The 27,820-nt window shown below is 42.9% G+C and overlaps 2 protein-coding genes across 3 annotated transcripts; one reads left to right on the top strand and one right to left on the bottom strand.

Annotated features, from left to right (window-relative positions):
* Window positions 1-982: 982 nt before the first annotated feature.
* CFAP210 (cilia and flagella associated protein 210) lies at window positions 983-22,846 on the bottom strand. Its single transcript, XM_073646983.1, has 9 exons — window positions 22,606-22,846; window positions 19,244-19,449; window positions 18,031-18,204; window positions 16,148-16,353; window positions 13,995-14,151; window positions 7,510-7,649; window positions 4,488-4,680; window positions 3,154-3,318; window positions 983-1,441 (listed from the first exon to the last, which is right to left on the bottom strand). The coding sequence occupies exons 1-9, from the start codon at window positions 22,829-22,831 to the stop codon at window positions 1,079-1,081; spliced, it is 1,830 nt and encodes a 609-aa protein (XP_073503084.1). The 5' UTR covers window positions 22,832-22,846; the 3' UTR covers window positions 983-1,078.
* On the top strand, window positions 22,793-27,820 carry PHOSPHO2 (phosphatase, orphan 2). Of its 2 annotated transcripts, none has more exons than XM_073646984.1 (2): window positions 22,793-23,025; window positions 24,431-27,820. In XM_073646984.1, the coding sequence occupies exon 2, from the start codon at window positions 24,454-24,456 to the stop codon at window positions 25,180-25,182; it is 729 nt and encodes a 242-aa protein (XP_073503085.1). In that variant the 5' UTR covers window positions 22,793-23,025; window positions 24,431-24,453; the 3' UTR covers window positions 25,183-27,820. The 2 variants fall into 2 exon arrangements, with proteins under 2 accessions (XP_073503085.1, XP_073503086.1); XM_073646985.1 differs by having other exon boundaries at window positions 23,021-23,143.

Below are 27,820 nucleotides of genomic sequence, written 5' to 3'. Positions count from 1 at the left end.
CAATTTTCATAGTCATGAAAATACAGAAAAATCTTTAAATGAGGTGTGTCCAAACTTTTGGTCTGTACTGTATATTCTAATAAAGGTTATAGTTTTTAGAGGATTTATATGTTTACACAAATACTTGGGTCTCCTCTACTTGGGGAACTTTGTTGGTACTTAAAATAGTTGTTAGTGGTCATAACCATGGATATGTAAGCTAATGCAATGACCTGCACATGGGGTAAGCAACATAGCTTAATTTGAAGAACTATATTACATTTCTAATTGGAGCTATTTTCTAGTATTATTATTATTATTATACCTACTACACATTGGGATAGGATCTTGCAGATGGGTATACCCCTTTAACTCGAAAAGTCAGTTTTTGGCTGGGTTCAAACAGCTGAGTTTTAACAGTCTGTGTGTGAAGCACAATGTGCAGACCAACTTGTCAGTCCATACTGTGACATATAACCATCTGAACCCAGCCTTAGTCCATTTCCATTCTACAAAGGTTCCTCATCCGCTACCACAGCAGATCCAGAGATGATACTCTGCAGCTTTGCCTCTGCAGCTCCGGTGGAGCACTGCACGGAAGCTGCTCGGTTCCAGTGATCTGCTTGCAATCTGTATGGCAGATCGCTTGCAAGAGCTGCACTCCTTGCCCAAGAAACTGTCCACTGCTGATAGACTGCAGAGGTGGCCGGTAACTTAGGAAACAAGCAGTAACCTATAGAATTAAAAATCATTCCATTCTTTTTACTAGCACTTTGCAATTTTACTCTTTTACAATGTTGGGACAACCCCTTCAATTCCAACCACTATGTACTAGATTTCTTCATTGTGTGTGACCAAAACTTTTCACTGTTAAAACTACAACTTCCAGGATGCTGCTGAACAGGGGGGTTGGAATTTTACAACAGCTGAGTACAGTTTTGGCACCACCGATGTAAAGATTCCTTGTAATATTCATTAAAAAAATAATCCAGTTACGCTAATACAGAATTTATTCTACTTTATTTAATAAGGACATTGGTAAAAAAGTGATGTCAGGATTACAGAATTCACGCCGCTTCGTCTGGGAAATGATGCCTCTTTAAAATGTAAAGCCGAGTCTTCTCTTCCCCTGTTGTACGTCCCCAGAATCGTAAATTTCCTTTATTTGCTGGGTGGTGTCCTTATGATAAGCGGGCAGCTGAACTCCGCTGGTGTCCTGCACTTGGTAGCTAGGTTGTATGCCTCCCCTGTCGGAGTACACCGGACCACGTCCTCCGCCGGTGCCTGTGTGCGCTGCTTTCTTCAATGCCAGTGGATTTCCTCCGGCTTTGGTGACGGAATCAATCACCCGATTGGCGTACTCCTGGAACATCTCTTCTTCCTTGGTTATCAGTGCTTCGTTCTTCCTGGCATACTCAAACTCCTCTTCTCTTTCTGCTTCTGTCACTATCTGCTTTTCAGCCTAATAAAAAGGATGTTACAGAATGAAAAATCAAAGAAACAGTAAAATTGTTAAGACGTTAACTTTGGATAATCACAACCCCCACCATTGTAGCGAGACAAACATAAACCACCAGCAAGACCACACAGCAGATCACCTTAGAGAAGGACTGCGAGGATCTGGGTCTTGCAGCCATACTTACAGCCTGTGGACTCATACTACGTCCTAGTACATGAGCCATAGATTTAAATGGTCTCTGTCAGCATAGATTGACTGCTCAAACCAAGCACAGGCACTCAGTGCACCCTTGGTGTGGCAAAACATTTACACCTCACCGGCTTGTTTTCCCTCTCTCTACCCCTCCCCTTCTTTGATTGACAGCTCTTGCTTCATTGAGCCAGATAGGGTTGGAAATAGATGTTAAAACCGGAAGGTGTATATAAATGATTGGTTACACCATAATGCACCGAGCGCCTGTACTTGGTTTGAACAGTCATTCTGTACTGACAGAGTCCCTTTAAAGAGAGTCTGTCAGCACAAAATGACTGTTCAAACCAAGCACAGGCGCTTGGTGCACCCCTGACTTGGCCAAACCATACTTATTTTCCATCTATTTCTGCCCTCCTCAGAGCTGTCAAGGAAGAGTAGGTTGGAGATAGGTGGAACAGTAGTAGGTGGGAAGGTGTACCGAGTGCCTGTGCTTGGTTTGAACAGTCATTTTGTGCTGATGGATTCACTTCAAGGTGTTGCTGATGCTCTTTAAGTATCTGGAAAACAAAATCATGTACGTTACTTTTTTTTATAAGTGTCCTCAAACATTGTGTAAAGACTATGGACAACTTTGGAGGAAGGGGAATTTTTTTACAGGGTTAAGAAAAAAAAAACATTTTACTAATAGACTTATTAGAAATGTTCACCCGTTTTCACTCTGCAACTTATAATGTATGTAAATATATGCACGCTGCAAAGTGAAAATGTCTAATAAAGGCTCATTCAGGCCTCCATTTTTCACATACGTGTTCTATCCATGTTTTCATTGATACGACACAATCCCATTATAGTCTATGGGGCTGTTCAAATCTACATGTTTTTTTTTGTGGACCGAGTGACCGTAAAATAAATAAATCTATGGAGACGTGTCGGTTCTCAATCTGAATTATGGGTCACACCTCCTGTCTGTTTCAAATGTGTCCATGAAAAAAAAAGACAGCACACGGATCCAATCAGTATGTCATCGTAGTGCCGTCCATTTTTTACTATTTAATGGGTTGGAGAAGCGTGGATATTTTTGCACACGAGAAAAACAGATGAGAGTAAAGACTGACACATGGACCAAAAATGGATGAAAATGGGATGTTAAAGGTGGAATTCCTGTGTTGTAAGAAGTTCTGCAACTCTGCCATTTATCTAAAAAAAAAACAAAAAAAACAGGTCCTGTAGTAGTATGGCTCAAAATTCTGCAACAAAATCTGCAGAATGTGAATTTATCCTAAAAGATCAATGATATGGGAGTGAAAAACCTCAGCTATAAGGGTGGTGACATCTGCCCGATGCCTGTGCTGCACATTTCTGGGAGGTAAAAATGAAAACTCCAATGTAGCAGACGTATCTCGAAGGATCCGCCGGCCATCGGATCGTCAGTACACCCCACCGATAATTCCCATGTGTGACTTAGACTATTACTTACGCATATATGTATTTCTAAGGTCAGGCTCGCTGCACTGAGCTCTTACCATCTGCCGGATCTGCGTGTTTTGTACTTTTTTACATTCATCTTCGGCTCTCTTCATTTTCTCCATTTGCTGCGCGAGAAAGAAGTTATCTGCTTCTTTTATTTCGTAAAGAGCTTGGATTCCTTTTAGTTTCTCTCCCTTTTCTTCTTCATCTTTCTTCTTCCTCTGATAGATAAAAATGTACAATACACAGGTATCTAACTGTAATATTTTGGTCATTTTTAACAGCGATATTGCTATAAACTGTCCTTCGCCAGGCTGTGTACGACTTCTGTCCACTCATAGAAAGGAGATTTTTGGCAATGTCTTATTACTCCAGCATAGTCGTGCCTGTCTACTAATCCCAGTCTGCACAGCAGGGATATCTCACAGTCTAAGCATGGACTGTCCGAGGGTGTCCTGACCCAAATTCAGCAGCCTCATATAAGCTTACGACTACTATATGACTGAATTTCAGCTTCTAAATAACACTCACAATACTTAGACCCCCCCAATGGTTCCCCCAATCGAACTTGGCCCTATTAACCCTTGTACCCTTACGTTGATCTAAATTTGGTGCAGCACAACTGTCGAAAATCAGGTTGTTCAGATGAATGATTAAAGGATTCAGAGTCATGACACCGGACATCATTTCCATCTTTCTATCCTCTGTTACAAAAAAAGCCTCATGCCCCTTTATGTGCCCACTTTACAGATGCATACAATATGGCCGGGTGCATGAGCCACAGTAGTGAATCCTACAGAGGTGCACGAGTGCATTGGCCCAAATACTAATCGAGCTGGTCGGCAGTCATTTGCTTGTTAGTTTAACAGAATGGGAACAATCATGAACACATGCACATATGTCACACTAGTGCACGCCCTCATCATCTCCCGCCTTGACTACTGCAACCTCCTGCTCTGTGGCCTCCCCTCTAACACTCTCACACCCCTCCAATCTATCCTAAACTCTGCTGCCTGACTAATCCACCTGTCCCCCCGCTATTCCCTGGCTTCCACCACACCGCTGCATGACCAGCTCTACCATCACCTACTGTATCCTCACCCATCCCTTGTAGATTGTGAGCCCTCGCGGGCAGGGTCCTCTCTCCTCCTGTACCAGTCAGTGACTTGTATCCTTCATGATTATTGTACTTGTTTTTATTATGTATACTCCTTTTCACATGTAAAGCACCATGGAATAAATGGCGCTATAATAATAAATAATATTTCACAAGACATGAGATATGGGAAAAGTAAAACATGGAACCCAAGTGTATGTAGTATAACCAAGCGCCATAAGGAACCAAAGATGATTTTTAGTGTAATAATGGGCACAGGAACCCACTACTCACCATGGCCATTCTGTGCTCTGCAATTGCCTTCAGATCTGCTTTTCTCTTTTCCTCTTTTTTCTCACTTTCTTTTTTAATCTTTGCTTCCATTTCATCCAGAGCTCTAGTTAGACGTTCTTCTTCATCATCGAGTTTCTGCTTCATTTGCGCGGCCAGCAGTTCAGTGATTTTATCCCTGCGTTCCACTGTTTTCCTATTTCGTGTCAAGGTGCAAATTCAATGTCATGCCTTCCTATATACAAGTGTGCCGAGCATGCCTGCATAATCAGCACTATGAGGAATGATGTTCTAAGAAATTCTTCCTTTACAGGCAATCTGCTAATAATGATGCCGGTCAGCAGACAGCTGGAGCAGAATACATTTATACAGTGGTGGCCAAAAGTATTGGCACCCCTGCAATTCTGTCAGATAATACTCAGTTTCTTCCTGAAAATGATTGCAATCACAAATTCTTTGGTATTATTATCTTCATTTAATTTGTCTTCAATGAAAAAAACACAAAAAGAATTGTCTTAAAGCCAAATTGGATATAATTCCACACCAAACCTAAAAAAGGGGGTGGACAAAAGTATTGGCACCCTTTGAAAAATCATGTGATGCTTCTCTAATTGGTGTAATTAACAGCACCTGTAACTTACCTGTGGCACCTAACAGGTGTTGGCAATAACTAAATCCCACTTGCAGCCAGTTAACATGGATTAAAGTTGACTCAACCTCTGTCCTGTGTCCTTGTGTGTACCACATTGAGCATGGAGAAAAGAAAGAAGACCAAAGAACTGTCTGAGGACTTGTGAAACCAAGTCCATCTCCAAAGACCTGAATGTTCCTGTGTCTTCCGTGCGCAGTGTCATCAAGAAGTTTAAAGCCCATGGCACTGTGGCTAACCTCCCTAGATGTGGACGGAAAAGAAAAATTGACGAGAGATTTCAACGCAAGATTGTGCGGATGGTGGATAAAGAACCTCGACTAACATCCAAACAAGTTCAAGCTGCCCTGCAGTCCGAGGGTACAGCAGTGTCAACCCGTACTATCCGTCGGCGTCTGAATGAAAAGGGACTGTATGGTAGGATACCCAGGAAGACCTCACTTCTTACCCCGAGACATAAAAAAGCCAGGCTGGAGTTTGCCAAAACTTACCTGAGAAAGCCTAAAACGTTTTGGAAGAATGTTCTCTGGTCAGATGAGACAAAAGTAGAGCTTTTTGGGAAAAAGCATCAACATAGAGTGTACAGGAAAAAAAAAGAGGCATTCAAAGAAAAGAACACGGTCCCTACAGTCAAACATGGTGGAGGTTCCCTGATGTTTTGGGGTTGCTTTGCTGCCTCTGGCACTGGACTGCTTGACCGTGTGCATGGCATTATGAAGTCTGAAGACTACCAACAAATTTTGCAGCATAATGTAGGGCCCAGTGTGAGAAAGCTGGGTCTCCCTCAGAGGTCATGGGTCTTCCAGCAGGACAATGACCCAAAACACACTTCCAAAAGCACTATAAAATGGTTTGAGAGAAAGCACTGGAGACTTCTAAGGTGGCCAGCAATGAGTCCAGACCTGAATCCCATAGAACACCTGTGGAAAGATCTCAAAATGGCAGTTTGGAGAAGGCACCCTTCAAATATCAGGGACCTGGAGCAGTTTGCCAAAGAAGAATGGTCTACAATTCCAGCAGAGCATTGTAAGAAACTCATTGATGGTTACCGGAAGCGGTTGTTCGCAGTTATTTTGGCTAAAGGTTGTGCAACCAAGTATTAGGCTGAGGGTGCCAATACTTTTGTCCGGCCCATTTTTGGAGTTTTGTGTGAAATGATCAATGATTTGATTTTTGCTTCATTCTCTTTTGTGTTTTTTTCTTGCAAGCAAATTAAATGAAGAGAATAATACCAAAGAATTTGTGATTGCAATCATTTTCAGGAAGAAACTGAGTATTATCTGACAGAATTGCAGGGGTGCCAATACTTTTGGCCACCACTGCAGGTGCCTGTGTTTTGGCAATATTGCTGATAAAATCCAGGCCATTACAAAGGCTCTTTGAAAGGGTTGTCCAACTTCACACCCCCCCCAATTTTTTTTGAAAAGGCAAGGCATATGATAAAATAATAAGCAAAGCTATGCTAATCCGAGTCATATCCGATGGCATCCTGTTCCATTCACCTGACATAGAACAGCAAGTCGTTGCTTCCTGTCCTAGCAGTGAACACAGGAGCGGCCTCCAGTGGAGCGACGAGGGCTACAGCCCGGAAGCATAGCTTCTTCTATTGTCATATTACATGAGCGTTTCGCCATAGGTTCATCAAGGCTTATGTTTGACAAATCTACAGTGAAATGCGTTTTGTGGGGTGCAGGCTCCCTATCCTGGGGTTAGTATGGACTTTGGCTGATTGTGTTATTTTTTCTTACCATTTTCATCCCCTATGCCTTTGCATTTTTTGCACCACCTTATTCTCTTAAAGGGGATATCCAGGATGATTTAATTTTTTTTATGGACCTTAGACCTAACAGGCAAGTAGGTGCTATCTACCTGCATTGTGTGCCCGGCATTGATCTCTACTGGTACAGAGCGGTCATAAACCGGTGATTCAGCATTTTCTGCTCACATTACGTTGACAGAGCAACAGCAGCTCTTGCGCTTTGCTCTGTTGATGGGGTGTGACTGTCGAAGTCATGCTGATTGACAGCCGGCTCCCTGCTGCCTAAATGAGTCGACGTAGTGCCTTTAACAGAGCAGCTCGTAAGAAGTAGAGCTGATCTGTTTATGTGAAATAGTTGAATCACCGGAAGGAGCAGATGGCTAGTTGCCTCTCTTAGCAACTAACTGCCTGTTAGTTTTTAGGCCCATAGTAAAAAAAAAAAAAAAAAGAGTCCTAGACAACCCCTTTAAATATAAGCTGATCTACTACAGTGCCTGGCAGCAGCCGATACACACTGAACGAAGCGCAGTTGAGTTTCATCCAGCCGCTGCCAAAGCTAAGAGCAGCTGATCAGTGCAGGTACTAATAACCCATCAAAATGTTACAAACGTTCTCACCTCTGTAATTCCTCTTCTCTCTCCTTTTTCAGATTTGCCATTTTTCGCTTTGCGAGAACATAGCGTCTTATTAGGTCATCGTTTTCTTCATCCATCTGTTTCTCAAATGCTCGCAGGAGGTCTCTGTCAGCAGTATGCGCCTACGAATATTGACAGTGTACATACATTGGAGTCAGAATTTTTTTTTTCTTCCATGCTGAGATGAGACACTTATTGGGCTTTAATGTGATGGGATTGCATTAAGTGCAGTGGATTTATCATGATTCCCACTACCAGACTTCAACCGATCTGACTTGTTGATAGGTCTGTAATGTGAGGAAAGCTTCCACAGTGTAATGTGAGTAGAAATGGTTCAGACTATAATTAATGAGGTTGTCCTCTACTTTGAAAGAACTTTTTTTTCAACCATCCTAGGGTGCTTAAAGACGTGCTCCCATCAAAGTTTTTATCCTCTTAATATAATTCAGTCATCATATAATATAGCACTGTGTACTTACAATTGCTCATTTTACCTTTCTACCCAGATAATTCTTCTCTTTTCTCTGCTCTATGTAGAAACAGGAAGTCTCTTTTCCCTGCAGAAATCATTCCCCTCTTTACTTTCTGATGCAGCTGCTCCTCCTCCTGTCAAAGACTTTTGCAGTGTCTTATGACTTGTGCAGAGAAAATTGACCCCCTCTTTAAATATAGAGCTTAGAAGGATTCAGCTAGTCAGGTTATAATCATGTGATGTCATAGACCTAATGGAAAAGAGTGTTATGTTCTGCTACCAGAGCTAAGGAAAGAGAGGAGATCTGTCCCTACGATAGAACTCAGCTTAATCCCTACGATGTAACAGGGAACCTGATCCTGCGATCAGACCTGCTAAAGTCCTAAGCTAGTCTGTACGGAGACCTATAGATGTGGGGAGGGAATCCCTACAAGTACTAAGGACTGGGAGGAATATGGGACACCTCCTAACAGAAATAGTAGCAGACAGACGAACAAACAAAATATATAGAACATAGAGGTCAGTAGACCAAGCAAACTAACAGAGCAAGAAACAGAGCACAGGCTAGCTAGAAAGTAGATATACAATGCAGTCCAGCAAAGCCAGAAGGGCGGAGCAGGCTTAAATAGGCCAACAAGGTCATGTGACCAGCAAAGGAAAAAAAACTAAGAGCAAGGTTCTAACAGTACCCCCCCTTCTAAGAGGATCCTCCGGATCCCCTAGGACCAGGCTTATCAGGAAATCTCCTGTGAAACGCTCTGATAAGTCTGGACGCGGAAACATCATCCGACCTCACCCAAGAGTTATCCTCGGGTCCGAAACCTTTCCAGGCCACAAGATACTGCAAACTACCTCTATACAGTCTAGAGTTAAGGATGCGAGAAATTTCATATTCCCCGTCCTCCACCACCGGAGGAACAGAGGCAGAGGCGTCACAATCCGATACAACAGCTTTTTTCAACAGAGAGACATGAAATACCGGATTAATTCTCCAGGAGGTAGGAACCTCCAACCTAACAGCAGATTGGTTGACAACCTGAAGCACCTTAAAGGGCCCTACAAACTTGGGACCCAATTTCTTAGAAGGAATCCTCAACCGCAGATTCCTAGAGGACAACCAAACCATGTCACCAACAGCGAACAAAACCTCCTGTCGTTTCCTATCAAAGTAGTCTTTAGATTTTCTGTTGCCCTCCTGAAGATTACCACGCACATCCGTCCAAACTCTCTCCAAATCACCGGAAAAATTCTCCTCCTCAGGCACGGCAGATCCCAACTTGGAGAACGACCCAAACGACGGATGTCTCCCAGAACAACAAAAAAAAGGCGAACAACCAGCAGAAGAAGATGTATGATTGTTCAGAGCAAATTCAGCAAGTGGCAGAAACTCAGACCACCCCTCTTGATTGTCTGCCACAAAACAACGCAAGAACTGCTCAACATCCTGGTTTTTCCTTTCTGTCTGGCCATTAGATTCAGGATGATATCCGGACGAGAACGATAAATGAACTCCCAACCTGTCACAAAAGGCACGCCAAAAACGAGCCACGAACTGAGGACCCCTATCAGAAACAATGTCAGTAGGAACGCCATGAAGTCTGACAATTTCCTTGACAAAGGCCTTAGCGAGAGTTTTAGCGCAGGGCAGTTTGACAAAGGGAACCAAGTGACACATCTTGCTAAAACGGTCCACGACCACCCAGATGACAGTAAAACCCTCAGAGGGGGGAAGGTCAGTTATAAAGTCCATAGCCAAATGTGTCCAAGGAGCACTGGGAACCTCCAAAGGACAAAGCAACCCCGCAGCAGGAGTATGTGAGGACTTAGATCTAGCACATATAGTACATTGACGCACCCACTTAATGACTTCCTTCTGCCATCCAGGCCACCAAAAACTGCGACCCACCAGTCTCTTGGTCTCAGAGATTCCGGGATGACCTGCCAACCGAGATTCGTGACACTCAACAAACAAATCTCTCCTAAAGGTCCCAGGCACAAACAACCTCCCATGGGGAGTGTTAGACGGGGCATTCTCCTGTGCTTTAAGAATCTCATTTTCCAAAACGGAGTCCAAAGCAGCTATCACAACACCTTCTTGTAAAATGTTCTCCTCTTTCTCAGCACCGACTATGGGAGAAAAACTGCGAGACAAGGCATCCGCCTTAACATTCTTAGTACCAGGGATGTAAGTAACGGAGAAATTAAACCGCGAGAAAAACAGTGCCCACCTAGCCTGACAGGCATTCAGGCGCTTGGCAGCATCAAGATATATCAGATTTTTATGATCCGTAAGAACCTGAACGGGAAATTCCGCACCTTCCAAGAAGTGGCGCCAGTGTTCAAATGTGAGTTTAATAGCCAATAATTCCCGATTACCAATATCGTAATTCAATTCAGTCTCCGAAAATTATTTTGAAAAAAAGGCACAGGGATGTAATCCATCCCCGTTATCCTGAGACAATACTGCGCCAACCCCCACAGAGGAAGCATCAACCTCAACCAAAAACGGCCTAGTAACATCAGGCTGCATAAGGATGGGAGCAGAGGTGAACCTCTCCTTGAGATACACAAAAGCTTCAATGGCCTCAGAAGACCACTGAACCGCATCAGCACCTTTCCTGGTGAGATCAGTCAGAGGTTTGACAATACTAGAAACATTTTTTATGAATTTTCTGTAGTAATTGGCGAAACCCAAAAACCTCTGTATCGATTTCAAACCAATAGGCCTAGGCCATTCCTGCACAGCCTGAACCTTAACCGGATCCATCTCAAAACCTTTGCTGGAGATAATGTAGCCCAAAAAACTAATTCTCTGTACAGCGAACTCACATTTCTCCAGCTTAGCAAAAAGCGAATTGTCCATTAATAACTGTAATACCTCACGCACGCTCCGCCAATGAGACTCCAGATCCGGCGAATAAATCAAAATGTCATCCAAATACACAACCACATTTTTGCCGATCAAAGGTCTAAGGATGTCATTAATCAGATTCTGAAAAAATGCAGGAGCATTAATAAGACCAAAAGGCATAACCAGATTCTCAAAATGACCCACAGGAGTGTTAAAAGCAGTCTTCCATTCGTCACCCTCCTTCATGCGCAACAGATTGTATGCCCCCTTAAGGTCAATTTTAGAGAACCACTTGGCCCCCAATAACTGGTTAAACAGATCAGGAATCAATGGCAGTGGGTAAGGATTGCTTACAGTAATTTTGTTAATCTCACGAAAATCCAGACAAGGACGTAAACCGCCGTCCTTTTTTTTTACAAAAAAAATCCAACAGCCACAAGAGACTTGGAAGGCCTAATGTGACCGGCGGCCAAACTTGTCTGTATGTATTCCTCCAAAGCCTTCCTCTCAGGAATAGTAAGGTTAAATAAACGACTTTTAGGAAGAGTCGCTCCAGGGACAAATTCAATAGAACAATCATAATCTCTATGGGGAGGCAAAACCTGCGATTCCTTCTCAGAAAAAACTCTCCAAAAATCCTGAATAGGAACAGGCAATTCTCCCCTATCCAAAGCTGCAATACGCCCGTTACAACACTTGTCATAACATTTATGGCTCCAGGATTTAATTTCACTGGTAGACCAATCCAGTACAGGATTGTGAAATTTTAACCAGGGCAATCCCAATATTACTGGAGAAGGCAAGTTATTCAACACTACCAAATCCAATTTCTCATGGTGAACACCATTAATAGTGAGAGGAAATTCACAGACCTTGAGAGTAATATTCTTCAAAGGGGAACCATCCACAGAAACCACAGCAATGGGGAATGATAAAGGTTCAGGTTTTAAATTGAGTCTTTCCACGAATCCCCCATCAATTACATTCAGTGTAGACCCACAATCGACAAACACCCGAAATTCCATTAATTTTTCCTGAGCAATCGTGGAAGCAGCTAAAAATATACCCTTGGAATTTAAACAGGCAATACGGGCGTGACTGACCATTTTTTTTTCTTTCTTCATACGAAGCTCACAGCCTTTAATCAAATGACCAGATTTTCCGCAATAGAAACACAAGCCTTCAGAAAATCGACGGTCTTTTTCTTGAGAGCGAGGTGTCACCGATCCAATCTCCATCGGTTCACCACTGTTAGTACACACATTCTCATAACCAGAAACTGACATAGCAGAGGATTTGCTCTCATTAACCCTTGCACGCAGTCTTCTATCCACCCGTATAGCTAATTGCATAGCCTGTTGCAAATCTTCAGGTGTAGGATAAGCAATTAGCAGGTCTTTAACCCTTTCATTGAGCCCAGCAAGAAATAGACTTTTCAGAGCAGAATCGTTCCACCCTGTTTGAGTAGACAAACGACGGAAATGAGTACAATATTTTTCCACATTACCTGATCCTTGTTTTAAACGTCTCAACTCAGTCTCAGCTGATGCGACACGGTCAGGATCATCATATAATAGTCCCAAAGCAGAAAAAAAACTATCCACTGATCTGAAGCATGTATCACTAGGTTGCAAAGAAAAGGCCCACTCCTGAGGCTCTTTGCGCAAAAGTGACATTATGAACCCTATGCGCTGGGATTCATCCCCAGAGGACTTAGGTCTCAAACGAAAATACAATAAGCAAGCATTTTTAAATGAAAAAAATTCTCGGTGTTCACCAAAAAATAAATCCGGCAAACATACCTTAGGCTCCAAGAAATGTGCTCCAGGACAGTTACTCACGTGCTAACGGAGCTCGGCCACCTCCAGAGAGAGTCCCTGCAGGCGATGAACCAAATCCTGAACCGACACCATGATGGAACAGAAAAATCTTTCCTTAGAGAATTTGCAGGCTGGACTTACTGTTATGTTCTGCTACCAGAGCTAAGGAAAGAGAGGAGATCTGTCCCTACGATAGAACTCAGCTTAATCCCTACGATGTAACAGGGAACCTGATCCTGCGATCAGACCTGCTAAAGTCCTAAGCTAGTCTGTACGGAGACCTATAGATGTGGGGAGGGAATCCCTACAAGTACTAAGGACTGGGAGGAATATGGGACACCTCCTAACAGAAATAGTAGCAGACAGACGAACAAACAAAATATATAGAACATAGAGGTCAGTAGACCAAGCAAACTAACAGAGCAAGAAACAGAGCACAGGCTAGCTAGAAAGTAGATATACAATGAAGTCCAGCAAAGCCAGAAGGGCGGAGCAGGCTTAAATAGGCCAACAAGGTCATGTGACCAGCAAAGGAAAAAAAACTAAGAGCAAGGTTCTAACAAAGAGAAGAATTAACTGGGTAGAAAGACAAAATGAGCAATTGTAAGTAAACCATGCTGTATAATATGATGATTGCAATATAATAAGAGGCTAAAACTTTGATGGGAGGAGGAGGAGTGCTTCTTTAAGAATTAAAAAATAATAGATAGACAGTAACCGAACCAGTGCCTAGGTTCCTGGCTTCATCTTCTTCTAGCAGGCGGCATGACGAAAAGGCTGCAGACAATCAATAGCCACCGTTCAGCTTCTGTTTGGACAGAATGTCAAGGGCTGTAGCTGATCAGCAGTCACTGTTTGGCTGCAGGCATCATGTGACTCTGCCTGCCGGAAGTGGAAGCCAGGAACCAGGTGGGGAACTGGGGAACGCCAACGGCAGAACGGACAAGATGCACCAGTCTGGTACGTGAGCATGGGCTCTTTTTTAAGGACCCTGAGGCCATTGAAAAAGTTTTTTTAAATTAATGCACAACCCCTTTAAATTTTTCAACTTGGGCAAGTGGGGTATTTTTCTACCAAAAGTTTTGCTTCCTATCAGCAGGCACAATCTTTTTAATTATGTGATAGACTTAGCATTTTATAGATAACGTGACATATAGCTTTTAGGGGACATATAGACTTCTTTTACACAACTATTTACAAAGTAAAGGTTTGGAAAACTTGGTAGACACTTTACTGTTTGGCACCGATCAGAAGTAAAAGAGGTCTTCCTCCTATGTTAGCGCTAGAGATTTGTAGATGGGACTACACATTTCTCCCCACTAACCTGATAAGTCTTCATTATTTCTTTTTTCTCCTCCATTTTCAGTTTGGCTAGTTTATTCATCTCCCACTCATACAGCCGGGCCTGTCTCTGGATCTCTGCGCTTTCTCGGTCGTTGACTTGTTTCTCTAAGTCAGCAGCATGTCTGTGCTCCTCCATCCTGGGGACAAATATAATAAGTGACTTTATGTAGAAAAATATTAACAATGTGTAACCTACCACTCCAAATACCGATTTTACGCAACGGATAAGAGATGAAGTACAGATCAGCCTATTCAAGAGCTTCGGATTTTAGATTCAGACAGTTGATGCCGACATTACAAGGTGTATTATGGCTCCATACAACCGCAGAGTTGCACCCAGATGCTGCGATATAAATCATTGATGTCCTAAGATGCAATAACACAACCTTTATAATGGTGATATGGATGTTTTCTGATTTAGTGAACACTTACAGGATTCCTTGTTCTTCTTTAGGCCTCATTCACGCGTTAGTTTTTCTCACGTACAAGAAAAAACGGACTGATTATTTTGATCAGAGTGTGGTCGAGTGTCCTCAGCTTTTCTCAGATCTGGAGAAAAAAAAAAGTTTCTCCACAATGTGACAGTCAGACCTATAGACTTGCAAAATCGGACATGTCTCCAGCGATTTTCCCTGGTTTCCCTTGGTTCGCGAAAAATCATGGACATGTGAATGGCCCCATAGACTATAACACGCATGAGTGCTACCCATGAAAATCACGGACAGCACTCGTACAAGAAAATTGGACTTGTGAATGAGGCCTCACACTGAAGATGGATCTTAATGACATTAGTTGGAGTCACTGTTCTGCTGCAGAATAAATTTGGAGGCAATCAGACCATCTCCTTGATGGTGTATGATGAATAAGTATCCGCCTTATTTGGTCAAGATTAATGGTGTCCTCAATGCTGAGAAATACAGGCAGATACTTATCCATCATACACCATCAAGGAGGCGTCTGATTGTCTCCAAATGTATTCTACATTAGGAAAACAACTCTGAATATACAGCCGATGTCAAGAACTTTGTTTACATGAAGGTTAAGTTCCCACGCTGAGTTTTTGACGCTCTGTATTTTTCCTAAGCAAAAAACGCAGCGTCTTACAGTTCCAGCAAAGTGGATGGGATTTATAGAAATCTCCTTCCCTATGAGCTTTTTTTCACGCAGCGTAAACTGACCTGTATGTCTGAAATCCGCAACGTGACAATTTATTTTGCTGAGTTTTACGTGCAGAATTTCCCCATAGAATTGGATTGGATGCTTAAAATCCACAGGTAAAAAAACGTAGAAACACCAAAACCGCATGTAATCCGCACATGACTGTATCAATAAACTTTTGTCAAAGCCAAATAAAAAGAAGAATCAAAAACTAAACAGCTTTATTTAAAACATAACATAGCAAAAAGAGGAAAAAACCTGCAGCATTGAAAATGCAATAAAAACATAATCGGAAAAAAACAACACAAATAACCGAATTTACCTAATATGTGCAGAAAATTTGCACCATCAAAAACTCACCAAATACTCATTGTGTGAATGTAGCCTAAAGAAGAACAAGAAGCCCCCTCAGAGCCCTGATCTCAGCATCATTCAGTCTGTCTGGGATTACATGAAGGATTTGCACAAGTGACATCCACAGAAGATCTGTGGTTGGCTCTCCAAGATGTTTGGAACAATCTCCTCCTCCTTCAAAAATTGTGTGTAGTGTGCCTAGGAGAACTGATGATGTTCAGAAGGTGAATGGCGATCACCAAATATTCATCTGATTTAGATTTCTCTTTTGTTAATTCACTTGGCATAAACTATTAACACTTCTGTTTCTGAAAGCATTCTTCCACTCTGTACATACAGGTAGAAAGCAATATATTTGGGTACAAGGCATAAATCCAAACAATCTGCATCATACAAACTCCTTCAGACGTCGGTGATCATCGGTCCAATCTCAAATCAAAATGCGTGGACTGGCAGCGCGTCTCCCTACCTCAAGCGTGACAGCCTCATAGAAATAAATGAAGCTGTCAAACACGGTGTTGGGAGTTGCACGGCCAGTCTGCGCATTCTGATCCAAGATCGGACCGTTGATCACGGACGTCTGAAGGGGCCCTAAGTGTCAAAAAGGAAACCTTTACATACTGCTTCAGAAGATCATTTGCATTATTCTTTCTCCCTGTCGACCTCTGTAGTGCCTTCTGCTGGTCAGAATAAATAGTTTCCTCCAATTCCCTCTGCATCTTAGCCAGGGCGTCCGTGTCTTGCCTAGTGTTCATACTCATGCGTTTATTCTTCAGTTCTATCTGGGCGTCTCGTTCTCTGATGACTTCAGTAAGCAGCAGCGCGCTCTGTAATAAAAGAGGTAACACAATACCCAGTGACACTCACACACAGATTACCTTACTCAAAATTACTCCGAGCTGCTAAAGGGGTTGTCACATCAATAGAAGTTACTCTACTAGATCACACAAATGCCTGAATCCTCTATTAATTAGCCATCCTGGCCGGCTAATGAAGAGGGAGGCCGATGATGGCGTCAGGTAGGAGGCGGGTCACAGGGTTCTTGTCCAGCGACCATGGAATTCTAACCTTGTACCAGGGTGACCATGGAATACTGACCTGGTACCAGGGCGACTATGGAATACTGACCTGGTACCAGGGCGACTATGGAATACTGACCTGGTACCAGGGCGACCATGGAATACTGACCTGGTACCAGGGCGACCATGGAATACTGACCTGGTACCAGGGCGACCATGGAATACTGACCTGGTACCAGGGCGACCATGGAATACTGACCTGGTACCAGGGCGACCATGGAATACTGACCTGGTACCAGGGCGACCATGGAATACTGACCTGGTACCAGGGCGACCATGGAATACTGAGCTGGTACCAGGGCGACCATGGAATACTGAGCTGGTACCAGGGCGACTATGGAATACTAACCTGGTACCGGGGCGACCATGGAATACTGACCTGGTACCAGGGCGACCATGGAATACTGAGCTGGTACCAGGGCGACTATGAAATACTGAGCTGGTACCAGGGCGACCATGGAATACTGACCTGGTACCAGGGTGACCATGGAATACTGACCTGGTACCAGGGCGACTATGGAATACTGACCTGGTACCAGGGCGACTATGGAATACTGACCTGGTACCAGGGCAACCATGGAATACTGACCTGGTACCAGGACGGTCATGGAATACTGACCTTGTACTAGGGCGACTATGGAATACTGACCTGGCACTAGGGCGACCATGGAATACTGACCTGGTACTAGGGCGACTATGGAATACTGACCTGGTACCAGGGCGACCATGGAATACTGACCTGGTACCAGAGTGACATGGAAGACTGACCTGGTACCAAGGCGACTATGGAATACTGACCTGGTACCAGGGCGACCATGGAAGACTGACCTGGTACCAGGGCGACCATTTAAGACTGACCTGGTACCAGGGCGACCATGGAAGACTGACCTGGTACCAGGGCGACCATGGAAGACTGACCTGGTACCAGGGCGACCATGGAAGACTGACCTGGTACCAGGGCGACCATGGAACACTGACCTGGTACCAGGGCAACCATGGAATACTGACCTGGTACTAGGGCGACTATGGAATACTGACCTGGTACCAGGCGACCATGGAATACTGACCTGGTACCAGGGCGACCATGGAATACTGAGCTGGTACCGGGGCGACCATGGAGGACAACCTCTTTAAGTTTACTTTTCTTAACTACTTTTGACACTATTTTTTTAGTCCCGCTGTGGGACTTCATCCTGCAGTTGTTTGATCACTTATACTACATAGTGCAATACTTAATTTCATTTATTTGAAGGGGGTGGGATCTGTATGTCTAAAATTGTAGGATTCTTCTATCCTAAGTAAACACTATTTGAAAACATTATATTTCTATAATTTAGATGCATGGTAGAACAGCAGCAATATAATATAGAGTCAAGCCAAGCAGCTGGGATAATGAGAAGTCTATGGCGGAGATGGACGACATACGTGGAAGGTCTTGACTTTATCACTCTGATTATATTGCTTAACTCTGGCGTCCTCTATTGCTTGTCTCCTCTTTTCGGCTTGGTACTGGGCCTCCTCTAAATCGATTCTTTTTTTCTCCTCTTCTTCTTTTTCTTCCCGCAGTTTCTTTGCCTGTAATTTTTCCCTTCTTGAACCCTGTGAGAGAGTTATATTTTAAGAAAAATAAATATTTAAAAACCTTTTCATCTTACTTAACTCAATGTGCCATATGCCAAATTTATTAAATGGGTCGTTACAGTTAATCAAAAGCTGCACAAAGGCAACAATACAGCTAAAATAATGACACAGTATATACTTATCCCCGAGATTCCAGTTCTGCTATCGTTAAATGTCCCACATGGTTCCAGAGATATGAGCCTTTTTATTTATTGCTAAGTTTTATGGGTTTTAGCGTGGCTCAGAGGATCCTATGGGATGTGTTTTAAGGCTACTCAGCATTATTACTGTGTTAGCCACGCCCCCTTGGAAAAGATCTTAAAAATTAGTACTAACTAAAAAGGACCGTATCTCTGCAACTGTATGGCGGATTAAAAAAAAACAACAACTCAGGATGACAGTGTGAATAGACAGCAAAAACTGACCACTTTAGACCTGGTGACAGGTCCACTTTAAGGCCACGTTCAGTATCTGGTCAGTATTTTACATCAGTATTTTTAAGTAAAAATCAGGAGAGGAACAATCAGAGGAAAAGTATAATAGAAAAACGTCACCACTTCTGTATTTATCACCCACTCCTGGTTTTGGCTTACAAATACTGATGTAAAATACTGACCAAATACTGAACGTGTGAACGTGGCCTTACAGTTAAACTCTCATCGGATCTGATATTGATGGCCTATTCTCAGGACAGGTTATCTATTGTCTAGTCCTTGAGAATGGCTTCAATTGATAATTGTTTTGCTATCTATACTCCCTTTTCACATGTAAAGCGCCATGGAATGAATGGCGCTATAATGATAAATAATAATAATAATATATATTCTTGGCTTAGCTGTAGGCACATGTACGATGGAGAAAGGAAGACAGATGCTGCCATATACATTGGATAAAACAATGTGCCATCTCCATAGACATTATACAGTAGTGTGTATGGAGCCTTATGATAGATATCTCCTATGTAAAGACATGTATCACTGGTGAACGAGGAGGCGGCATCATTAGCCGATCTACTCACAGATATAGTGTTAGTCCAGTTCTTCACCAGTTCCTTGGATCGTAGATGTAAGTCTTCTCTTTTTTTCCTTTCTTCATAAACTTTCCTTGCCTTTTTCTCCACAGAATTTCCATGGTTGGTTATACGCTCCCACTCAGCCCTTGGAAGAACGGTAACTTCCCGGAGATCTACACCTGTATCTGCCATATTTCCTGGCAATCTCTCTACTGCAATTTTAATTTAAAAAAAAATAAGTAAAATTAAAAATGATTAAAAAGTATTTCAGATTATAACTAAAGCTTAGTCTAAATGTATGGCGTGGCGTGTGATACGGGACTTTTTAAAGGCTCAGGAGAGTTGATGGAATGAGCCACTGATTGGCTGCAGCGCTGATGACTTGACATTGGGGCTGCAGACAATATAGGACTGTGAGCAGCACTGGAGTCCTAGTGCTGGACCTGGGGAGGGCAAGTAAAGTACAGCTTGTTTTTATTTTTATTTTTTTTCTAAACAAACTGCTCCCGGGTAGCAGAAGTTTAAGTTTCTAAAATTTAGGATTTTTACCTAAAAACTCCATAATTGAGACAATTATAAGGAGTGGGTCAGTGGAATTTTTTGTCAGTATGGTTTGTGTGTGGTGGGGTGGGAGGGGGCGACCATTGATGTCTCCCACACAGTTCACGTAATCATGGGGTGGTGAAGTGATACCATAGTAGCCAGGGGCCTTCTGAACACCCCCGTTGTTGCCATCTTGGTGATTCTATAAAGGCCGACCAGGACTGTACTTCAATACTGAAGTATTACACTATACAGAGCAAGTCTCCTGAGGACTAAACAATAAGTCAAACGTAATAAAAAATGTTTACCAAAAATATCTCAAAAATACATAAATACAGTATGTCAGTAAAAAAATAAATAAAAAAAAAATCATATTTGAAATAGAGCAGTGTCAGTAAAAGTATGAAAATATATAATTAACCGATACAGCGAAGAACATAAAAAAAAGAAAATGTAATCGCTGTTTTTCGGTCAATGCACCTCCCGAAAAAGGCAAATAAAAAGCAATCAAAACATTGTATACAACGAAAAATAGTATCAATCAACATGACGGTTTAGCGCGAAAAACAAACAAGTGTGTGACGGACTCAACTTCATGAATGGAAAGATAAAAAAGTTACAAAGTTTTTAGCAAAGTTCAGAACTGTTATTATCTATTAATATACACTGCTCAAAAAATAAAGGGAACACTGAAATAACACATCCTAGATCTCAATGAATGAAATATTCTCATTGAATACTTTGTTCTGTACAAAGTTGAATGTGCTGACAACAAAATCACACAAAAATCATCAATGGAAATCAAATTTATTAACCAATGGAGGCCTGGATTTGGAGTCACCCCCAAAATTAAAGTGGAAAAACACACTACAGGCTGATCCAACTTTGATGTAATGTCCTTAAAACAAGTCAAAATGAGGCTCAGTATTGTGTGGCCTCCACGTGCCTGTATGACCTCCCTACAACGCCTGGGCATGCTCCTGATGAGGGTACGGATGGTCTCCTGTGGGATCTCCTCCCAGACCTGGACTAAAGCATCCGCCAACTCCTGGACAGTCTGTGGTGCAACGTGACGTTGGTGGATGGAGCGAGACATGATGTCCCAGATGTGCTCAATCGGATTCAGGTCTGGGGAACGGGCGGGCCAGTCCATAGCTTCAATGCCTTCATCTTGCAGGAACTGCTGACACACTCCAGCCACATGAGGTCTGGCACTGTCCTGCATTAGGAGGAACCCAGGGCCAACCGCACCAGAATATGGTCTCACAAGGGGTCTGAGGATCTCATCTCGGTACCCAATGGCAGTCAGGCTACATCTGGCGAGCACATGGAGGGCTATGCGGCCCTCCAAAGAAATGCCACCCCACACCATTACTGACCCACTGCAAAACCGGTCATGCTGAAGGATGTTACAGGCAGCAGATCGCTCTCCATGGCGTCTCCAGACTCTGTCACGTCTGTCACATGTGCTCAGTGTGAAGCTGCTTTCATCTGTGAAGAGCACAGGGCGCCAGTGGCGACTTTGCCAATCCTGGTGTTCTGTGGCAAATGCCAAGCGTCCTGCACGGTGTTGGGCTGTGAGCACAACCCCCATCTGTGGACGTCGGGTCTTCATACCACCCTCATGGAGTCAGTTTCTAACCGTTTGTGCAGACACATGCACATTTGTGGCCTGCTGGAGGTCATTTTGCAGGGCTCTGGCAGTGCTCCTCCTGTTCCTCCTTGCACAAAAGCGGAGGTAAAGGTCCTGCTGCTGGGTTATTGCCCTCCTATAGCCCCCTCCACTTCTCCTGGTGTACTGGCCTGTCTCCTGGTAGCACCTCCAGCCTCTGGACACTACGCCGACAGACACAGCAAACCTTCTTGCCACAGCTCGCATTGATGTGCCATCCTGGATGAGCTGCACTACCTGAGCAACTTCTGTGGGTTGTAGAGTCCGTCTCATGCTGCCACGAGTGTGAAAGCGCAACCAGCATTCAAAAGTGACCAAAACATCAGCCAGAAAGCATTGGTACTGAGATGTGTGGTCTGTGGTCCCCACCTGCAGAACCACTCCTTTATTGAGGGTGTCTTGATAATTGCCAATAATTTCCATCTATTGTCTATTCCACTTGCACAACAGCATGTGAAATTGATTGTCAATCAGTGTTGCTTCCTAAGTGGACAGTTTGATTTCACAGAAGTTTGATTTACTTGAAGTTATATTCTGTTGTTTAAGTGTTCCCTTCATTTTTTGAGCAGTGTATATATACTGTATATAAGAAACTGTACAAGTTTGGTTTTGTAATCGTCCCGTCCTAGAGAGTCACATTACGGGTCATTTCTACTGCACCATAAACAGCGTAAAAAAAAAAATCTGTATATATATATCTGAATTGCAATTATTTCACTATTTCTCCACACTTGGATTTTTTTTCTCTTTTTCCCAGTACATTATATGGTAAAATAAATGGTGTCAATCAAAACTACGACTAAAACAAGCCCTCGTGCTGCTGTGTGGACGGAGGAGATATATAAAAAAAAAGTTCTGGCTCTCAGAATACGAGGGGAGAAAAACAAACAAACCAAAAATAACAAAAGAGCAAAAAGGAAAAATCGCCTGGTCTTGAAGGGGTTAAAGGGATCTCTTCCGATGATTGATCTATAACAAAAAAAAAAACCATCGCATCAGTTGATCACTTTCTCTAAAGATCTTTTTTTTTGCTTCCAAGAGCTGAAATCCCACTTGATAACAGCTGAGGGTTTGTTACAATTGTATCCAGTCCATAATGTCAGACCCGGCTGATTCCCTATAGATAATGGTGCTGTGTGTTCCTCCCGGTTACCTGTCTGCTCCCTGCTGGACCCCTTCCTCCTGCCGTGCCGGATCACAGGGACGGACATCATCATCATCACATCCACTATGGGGAACCTGCCGCGTCTCCACGTTGCCCGGCAACCAGCAGGACGTGTTACTTTTCGTTGCCTAGATACCAAACCGGAAGTGCACGTAAAAGTATGGGCGTCCTTTTCCGTCAGATGAAGGCGGAGACGCCGTCCACTAGTGCGCATGTCCGGTGTATTAAGGAGTCTCTATTTCTACATAACGACGTTATTTACACAGGTCGTTACAAACATCTATAACCGCCGCCGCTTTTGGACTGTTGCCCTCATCAAAGATGGCTACCGGATGTCGTTGACGTCATTGAGACCGCGGACCAATCGCTGAAGCGCTGATGGTGCTGTTGGCTGATTGTGTCTAAAGGGTAAGAGAAAGTAATAAATTGCCTGCACTGGCGGATAGAGCTTGACTTCCTGCCGAGGAGCCGACTAGTGCTGGTGGGAGGCTTCATCTATGTCAGCAGGGAGCTGTGTACCTTCATAGTAAGTGCAGAATCCCTACTGATCCCTATGTCTGCAGATGGAGGCTTCCCAGCATGCACTGGCCTTAGGATATGCTGGGGGCTGTCACTGCAGACCCTCATATGTAATTACACTGTAGAAATAGCGTCACAAATACTTGTCAGTCATTTCTTGCCGTGTTCTCCATCTATAATGGCGGCTGCTATCACATCAGACAGAATCCGGAAAGTGCAACAAAACAAAATTGCAAAGTTCATGAAAAAACAAGCAACTTTACCATTTACTTGTTACTAAAAATCCTCTCCGTTCTCAATAACAGAGGGATTATTGATTATATTGTTTACTCATTGCCCAGATTACCGGCCACCTCTGCAAATTAGCAGCAGTGTGCGATCATGCGCAGTGCTTACAAGTAGGGATGAGCGGGCCCGTGGAATTTCGGGTTCTAGTACCAAACCGAACTTTAGTCCAATATTCGGGCACCAGAACATGAACCCGAGGAAACCAAAAAAATCAATAAATAAAAGTTTATCCAAGACTATTTTTTTTTTTTTTTACAATGGGCCTAAAAACTACCCGTCAGATAGGTGGTGTTGCAGACCGCTCCTGCTGGCGATTCAGCAGCTTCCGCTGATGTCACGTCGACAGAGCTGCAGCTTCTCTTCAGCTCTGTCGAAGTCATGCTGATAGACAGCTGGCTCCCCTCTGCCTAACTGCGGGGTGTCGGCTGTCAATCAGCATGACATCACCAGTCACTCCCCATCAATAGAGCAGCCTGGAAGAGGAAGAGCTGCTCTGTTGACAGCTGAATCGCCAGCAGGAGCGTCCAAATAACCGCTTTGTACCAGCGCCGGGTAGAATAGGCAGGTAGTTGACTCTTTTAGAAACTACCTGCCTGCTTTTTTTTCTGTCTTAGTTTTTAAGCCCATAGTAGAAAAAAAAGTCCTGGTTAAACCCTTTAATTATCTGGAGGGGGGGGGGGTTCTAAGCACTATATAATTATACTTAGCAATAAATAAGGGAAAGGGTGTGTGGCCTAAAAAGCAACAATGTCCATCAAACTTTTGGCACAAAAAGTGGGACAAAGTAATCCAACTAATAGGTGGTAGAAAGTAAGACACAAGTGGATGCACCAGATGTAGCAAACTGGTCACTGGGATCCCTTTGGTGGATTTTCTAACTTTCTAGTCTAAGATTGCACCTTATAAATTCAGGACATAATTTGTAAAATGCACCCCAATATTTCCTTCTCCATTGATAAGACAAACAAGCAAATCTGTAACCATCTTCAATCATTCTTCTCCTTAGGTGACGACCATCATCCCGCGGACATGAAGATCCTCCTGGTGTTTGACTTTGACCACACCATTGTCAATGATAACAGCGACACTTGGATTGTCCAGTGCGCTCCGGATAAAAAGCTCCCACACGTATTACAAAACTCCTACGAAAAAGGGAAATGGACAGAGTACATGGGTCGGATTTTCACCTACTTAGGAGAACAGGGAATTCGAGAGGATGACATGAAAAGAATCATGATCGCCATACCCTACACTCCCGGGATGACGGAGCTCCTGCACTTCATTGGCCAAAACAAGGATCGTTTTGACTGTGTCATCATTTCTGATTCCAATACGATCTTCATTGATTGGATTCTCACCCACGCCAATGTGAACAACGTTTTTGATCAGGTGTTCACAAACCCCGCGACTTTCGACCGCTTTGGTAACCTCACGGTGCAGAATTTCCACATCCACCATTGTGCAACCTGCCCGACGAACCTGTGCAAGAAAAAAGTATTGGAAGAGTTTGTGGCCAAGCAGATGTCACATGGAGTGGACTACTCGAAAATAGTTTACATTGGCGATGGCAGCAATGACCTCTGCCCTGTAACATTTCTGAAGAAGGGAGATATTGCCATGCCTAGGGAGGGCTACACGTTACAGAAGAAAATCGCCAAGGAGATTGAGCTCATTGATTCTTCGATTAACGTCTGGTCAACTGGGGCCGAGATCTTGTCTCATCTGAAGCACTTACTGGAAGCTTCTGCCACAAGATAAGACTCATCAGTATAGATAGTACCGGCATTTTATCCTGCCCTTTGTCACGGTCGTAAATAAGCACAAAATCATCATATTTATCCTAAATGTCAATAAATGTGTTTCCTAATGATCCTTTACACAATAGTTGGGTTTTTGCAGGTGGAGCACTGAGGTTCTGTTTCAGTGTGTTATCTTCAGCCCTTCAGAGATCCGATGCAATGCAACAAGGTTGCAAAGGCTAATGATATCATGATTGTTCTCAGCTAGCCTCGATAGGGCATCTTTTTTAAGATATCCCTAATGTTCCACCCTCAAAACATGACTTTGTGGCCAAAAGTGACCATGCACATAACATTAGGATCATTAAATTGTAGGACCGGCCAGATGGATAATGATTGTCAAAGTGGCAAATGATCGTCTGATTTATTATGCCACTCTTCAGGTTTCTGCCAATGGACAAAAACATTCTAACATTATTGATCACTGTTTTGGCAGATGGGGTCCGTCATCGTCCATCACAAATTATCTTTTACCTATAAAATTAAAAAGCTCTCAGCAGGTTTTATCTTATTTGTATGGCCAACATTATACTTAAAAACTGGAGCTGAACGACGCTGTCATAGGAGGTAGGTCTGACCAGGGGTGTAATGCGTACATATCTGGGGGCTCAATAGTGAAGATTTAAATTGGGTATCCCCCCCCCTGCCATTAACCCAATAGGGGGTCTAACAATTTAGATGCCATGGTCGCTTTTCACCATGACATTCAAGGGGTTAAACTACTGCAGTAATAGTTATCTCCAATATCGGCATCTTATGTGTAAAACAGCCGGTACCTGAGAGCCAATTCCATACAAATTCTCCCGACTTCTCCATAAATAGTCGGGAGACATCTTTAAATGCTGGGCAGAGGATGGGGACCCCCAACTTATGGGCCCCATATCTTTAGCATGGCCTAAGTGTACACCACTGAGTATGACACATTCTTAAGGGGAATCTATCAACATTTTTTTTTTTTTTGCTATGTAATCTGAGAGCAGCATGATGTAGAGACAGAGACCCTGATTCCAGCGATGTGTCACTAAGTTTACTGGGTGCAGCATTTGTGATAGAATCATAGTTTTATCTGTTGCAGATTTAGCAGAGCTCAGAATACTGAGCCGTGTATAACTCCGCCCACAACACTGATTGGCTGCTTTTTATGTACATTGATAGAAAGCTGCCAATGAGCGGTGGGGGTGGGGTTGGACTAGAAGGCATGAGACACCTAGTCCTTTAGTGATAATTTCCTGCTGATAAAATACTAATTGTATTGAAACTGTCACAGACAGCCTAGTAAGTGACATATCGCTGGAATCAGGTTCTCAGCCCCTACGTCATACTTTTCTAAGATTACATAGCAAAAACCTACTGACAGATTCCCTTGAAGATATAAGCATTTTTATTTATTTCGCTGTCTCATAAAAGTCTTTATATCATATCTTGACTAAAAGATGGAGCGTTTTCTAAGGTTACTAATGACAAAATACGACTTGATGTCTCTACAGACGATTGATTATCTGTTCCCCTGATGTTTTCATTTTTTTTTACTCTCCACTAAATCAGAGATTGATAATTTAAAGGGATTTTTCCAGGACTTACTTATTGACGACATTTTCTTTGGATAGATCTTCAAATCAGATAAGTGAGGGTCCGGCACCTGCGGACCCCTCCATTCTGCTGCTTGGAGCTCCTTCTGCAGACAGCTATACAGAGCCAGAACAGCACTGCATAGTGGCCATTCTCATGTACTGCAGCTGAAGTGAACAGTGTTACCCCCACCCATCCAATATTGAGGGCTTATCCTATGATGAATTGGCTGTCCATATATCAGTACTTGAAAAATGATTTAAAGATGATTCCAAGGTCCAACCATTGGGACATTCCAAGTGAATCAAATTTTAAACTAATTTGGGATTTTCCTAAATTTTTATTTTTTTAATATCAGTATCTGACAAATTATCCAAATTATCCGATTATCTCCTACTACTACTTGATTTATGTTTGCACATAAAGGGTGCATGAAAAAGTTGGAGTAACTTCCTAAATACTTTGCATTAGTTACTCTACTCTGATTTGTGCTGCAGAGCTGAAATCTCTAAGCATACTTTGCACATTGATTTATTATACTGATGTTTTGCATTTTGGGTTGTGTCACCCTTACATCTAATATAGGAATAACAAATTGTCCACCTTGTATTTAGGAAGCACAGCAAATCGGTTAGGGTTGTGTCTATGGACAAGATTTTTGACTCTTACCAACAACCAGGAGAATTGTGAATGCAGCTCTGGAGTATAATACAGGCAGTAAAATATCAGTACAAGATAAGTAATGTATTTGCAAAGTAAGTGATCTTTTTGTACAGATTATATGAGCTGTACAATGGCGTTCAGAGGTCATCATACATTGTAACAGTGGTGTATTTCTGCACTGCTATGAGAGGTCACTATGTGTGATTGCATTTCTTTGTATATGGGGCGGATACATTGATGTAATTATGACTTTGATCTTTTTGCCATATTCATTTTCATTATGATTTGCATGTCCAGGACGCAGCTGCACCAATTTGAATATAACTTGAATACAAGTAACCGAAGTCTAGTAAAAAAAAATCAAA

This window comes from Phyllobates terribilis, unplaced genomic scaffold (genome assembly GCF_046119375.1).
Source record: "Phyllobates terribilis strain yellow unplaced genomic scaffold, ASM4611937v1 Scaffold_9__5_contigs__length_417890890, whole genome shotgun sequence".
NCBI lineage: Eukaryota > Metazoa > Chordata > Amphibia > Anura > Dendrobatidae > Phyllobates > Phyllobates terribilis.
The sequence above is the reverse complement of the archived record's forward strand: the minus strand, read 5'-3'. Positions and strand labels throughout refer to the sequence as shown.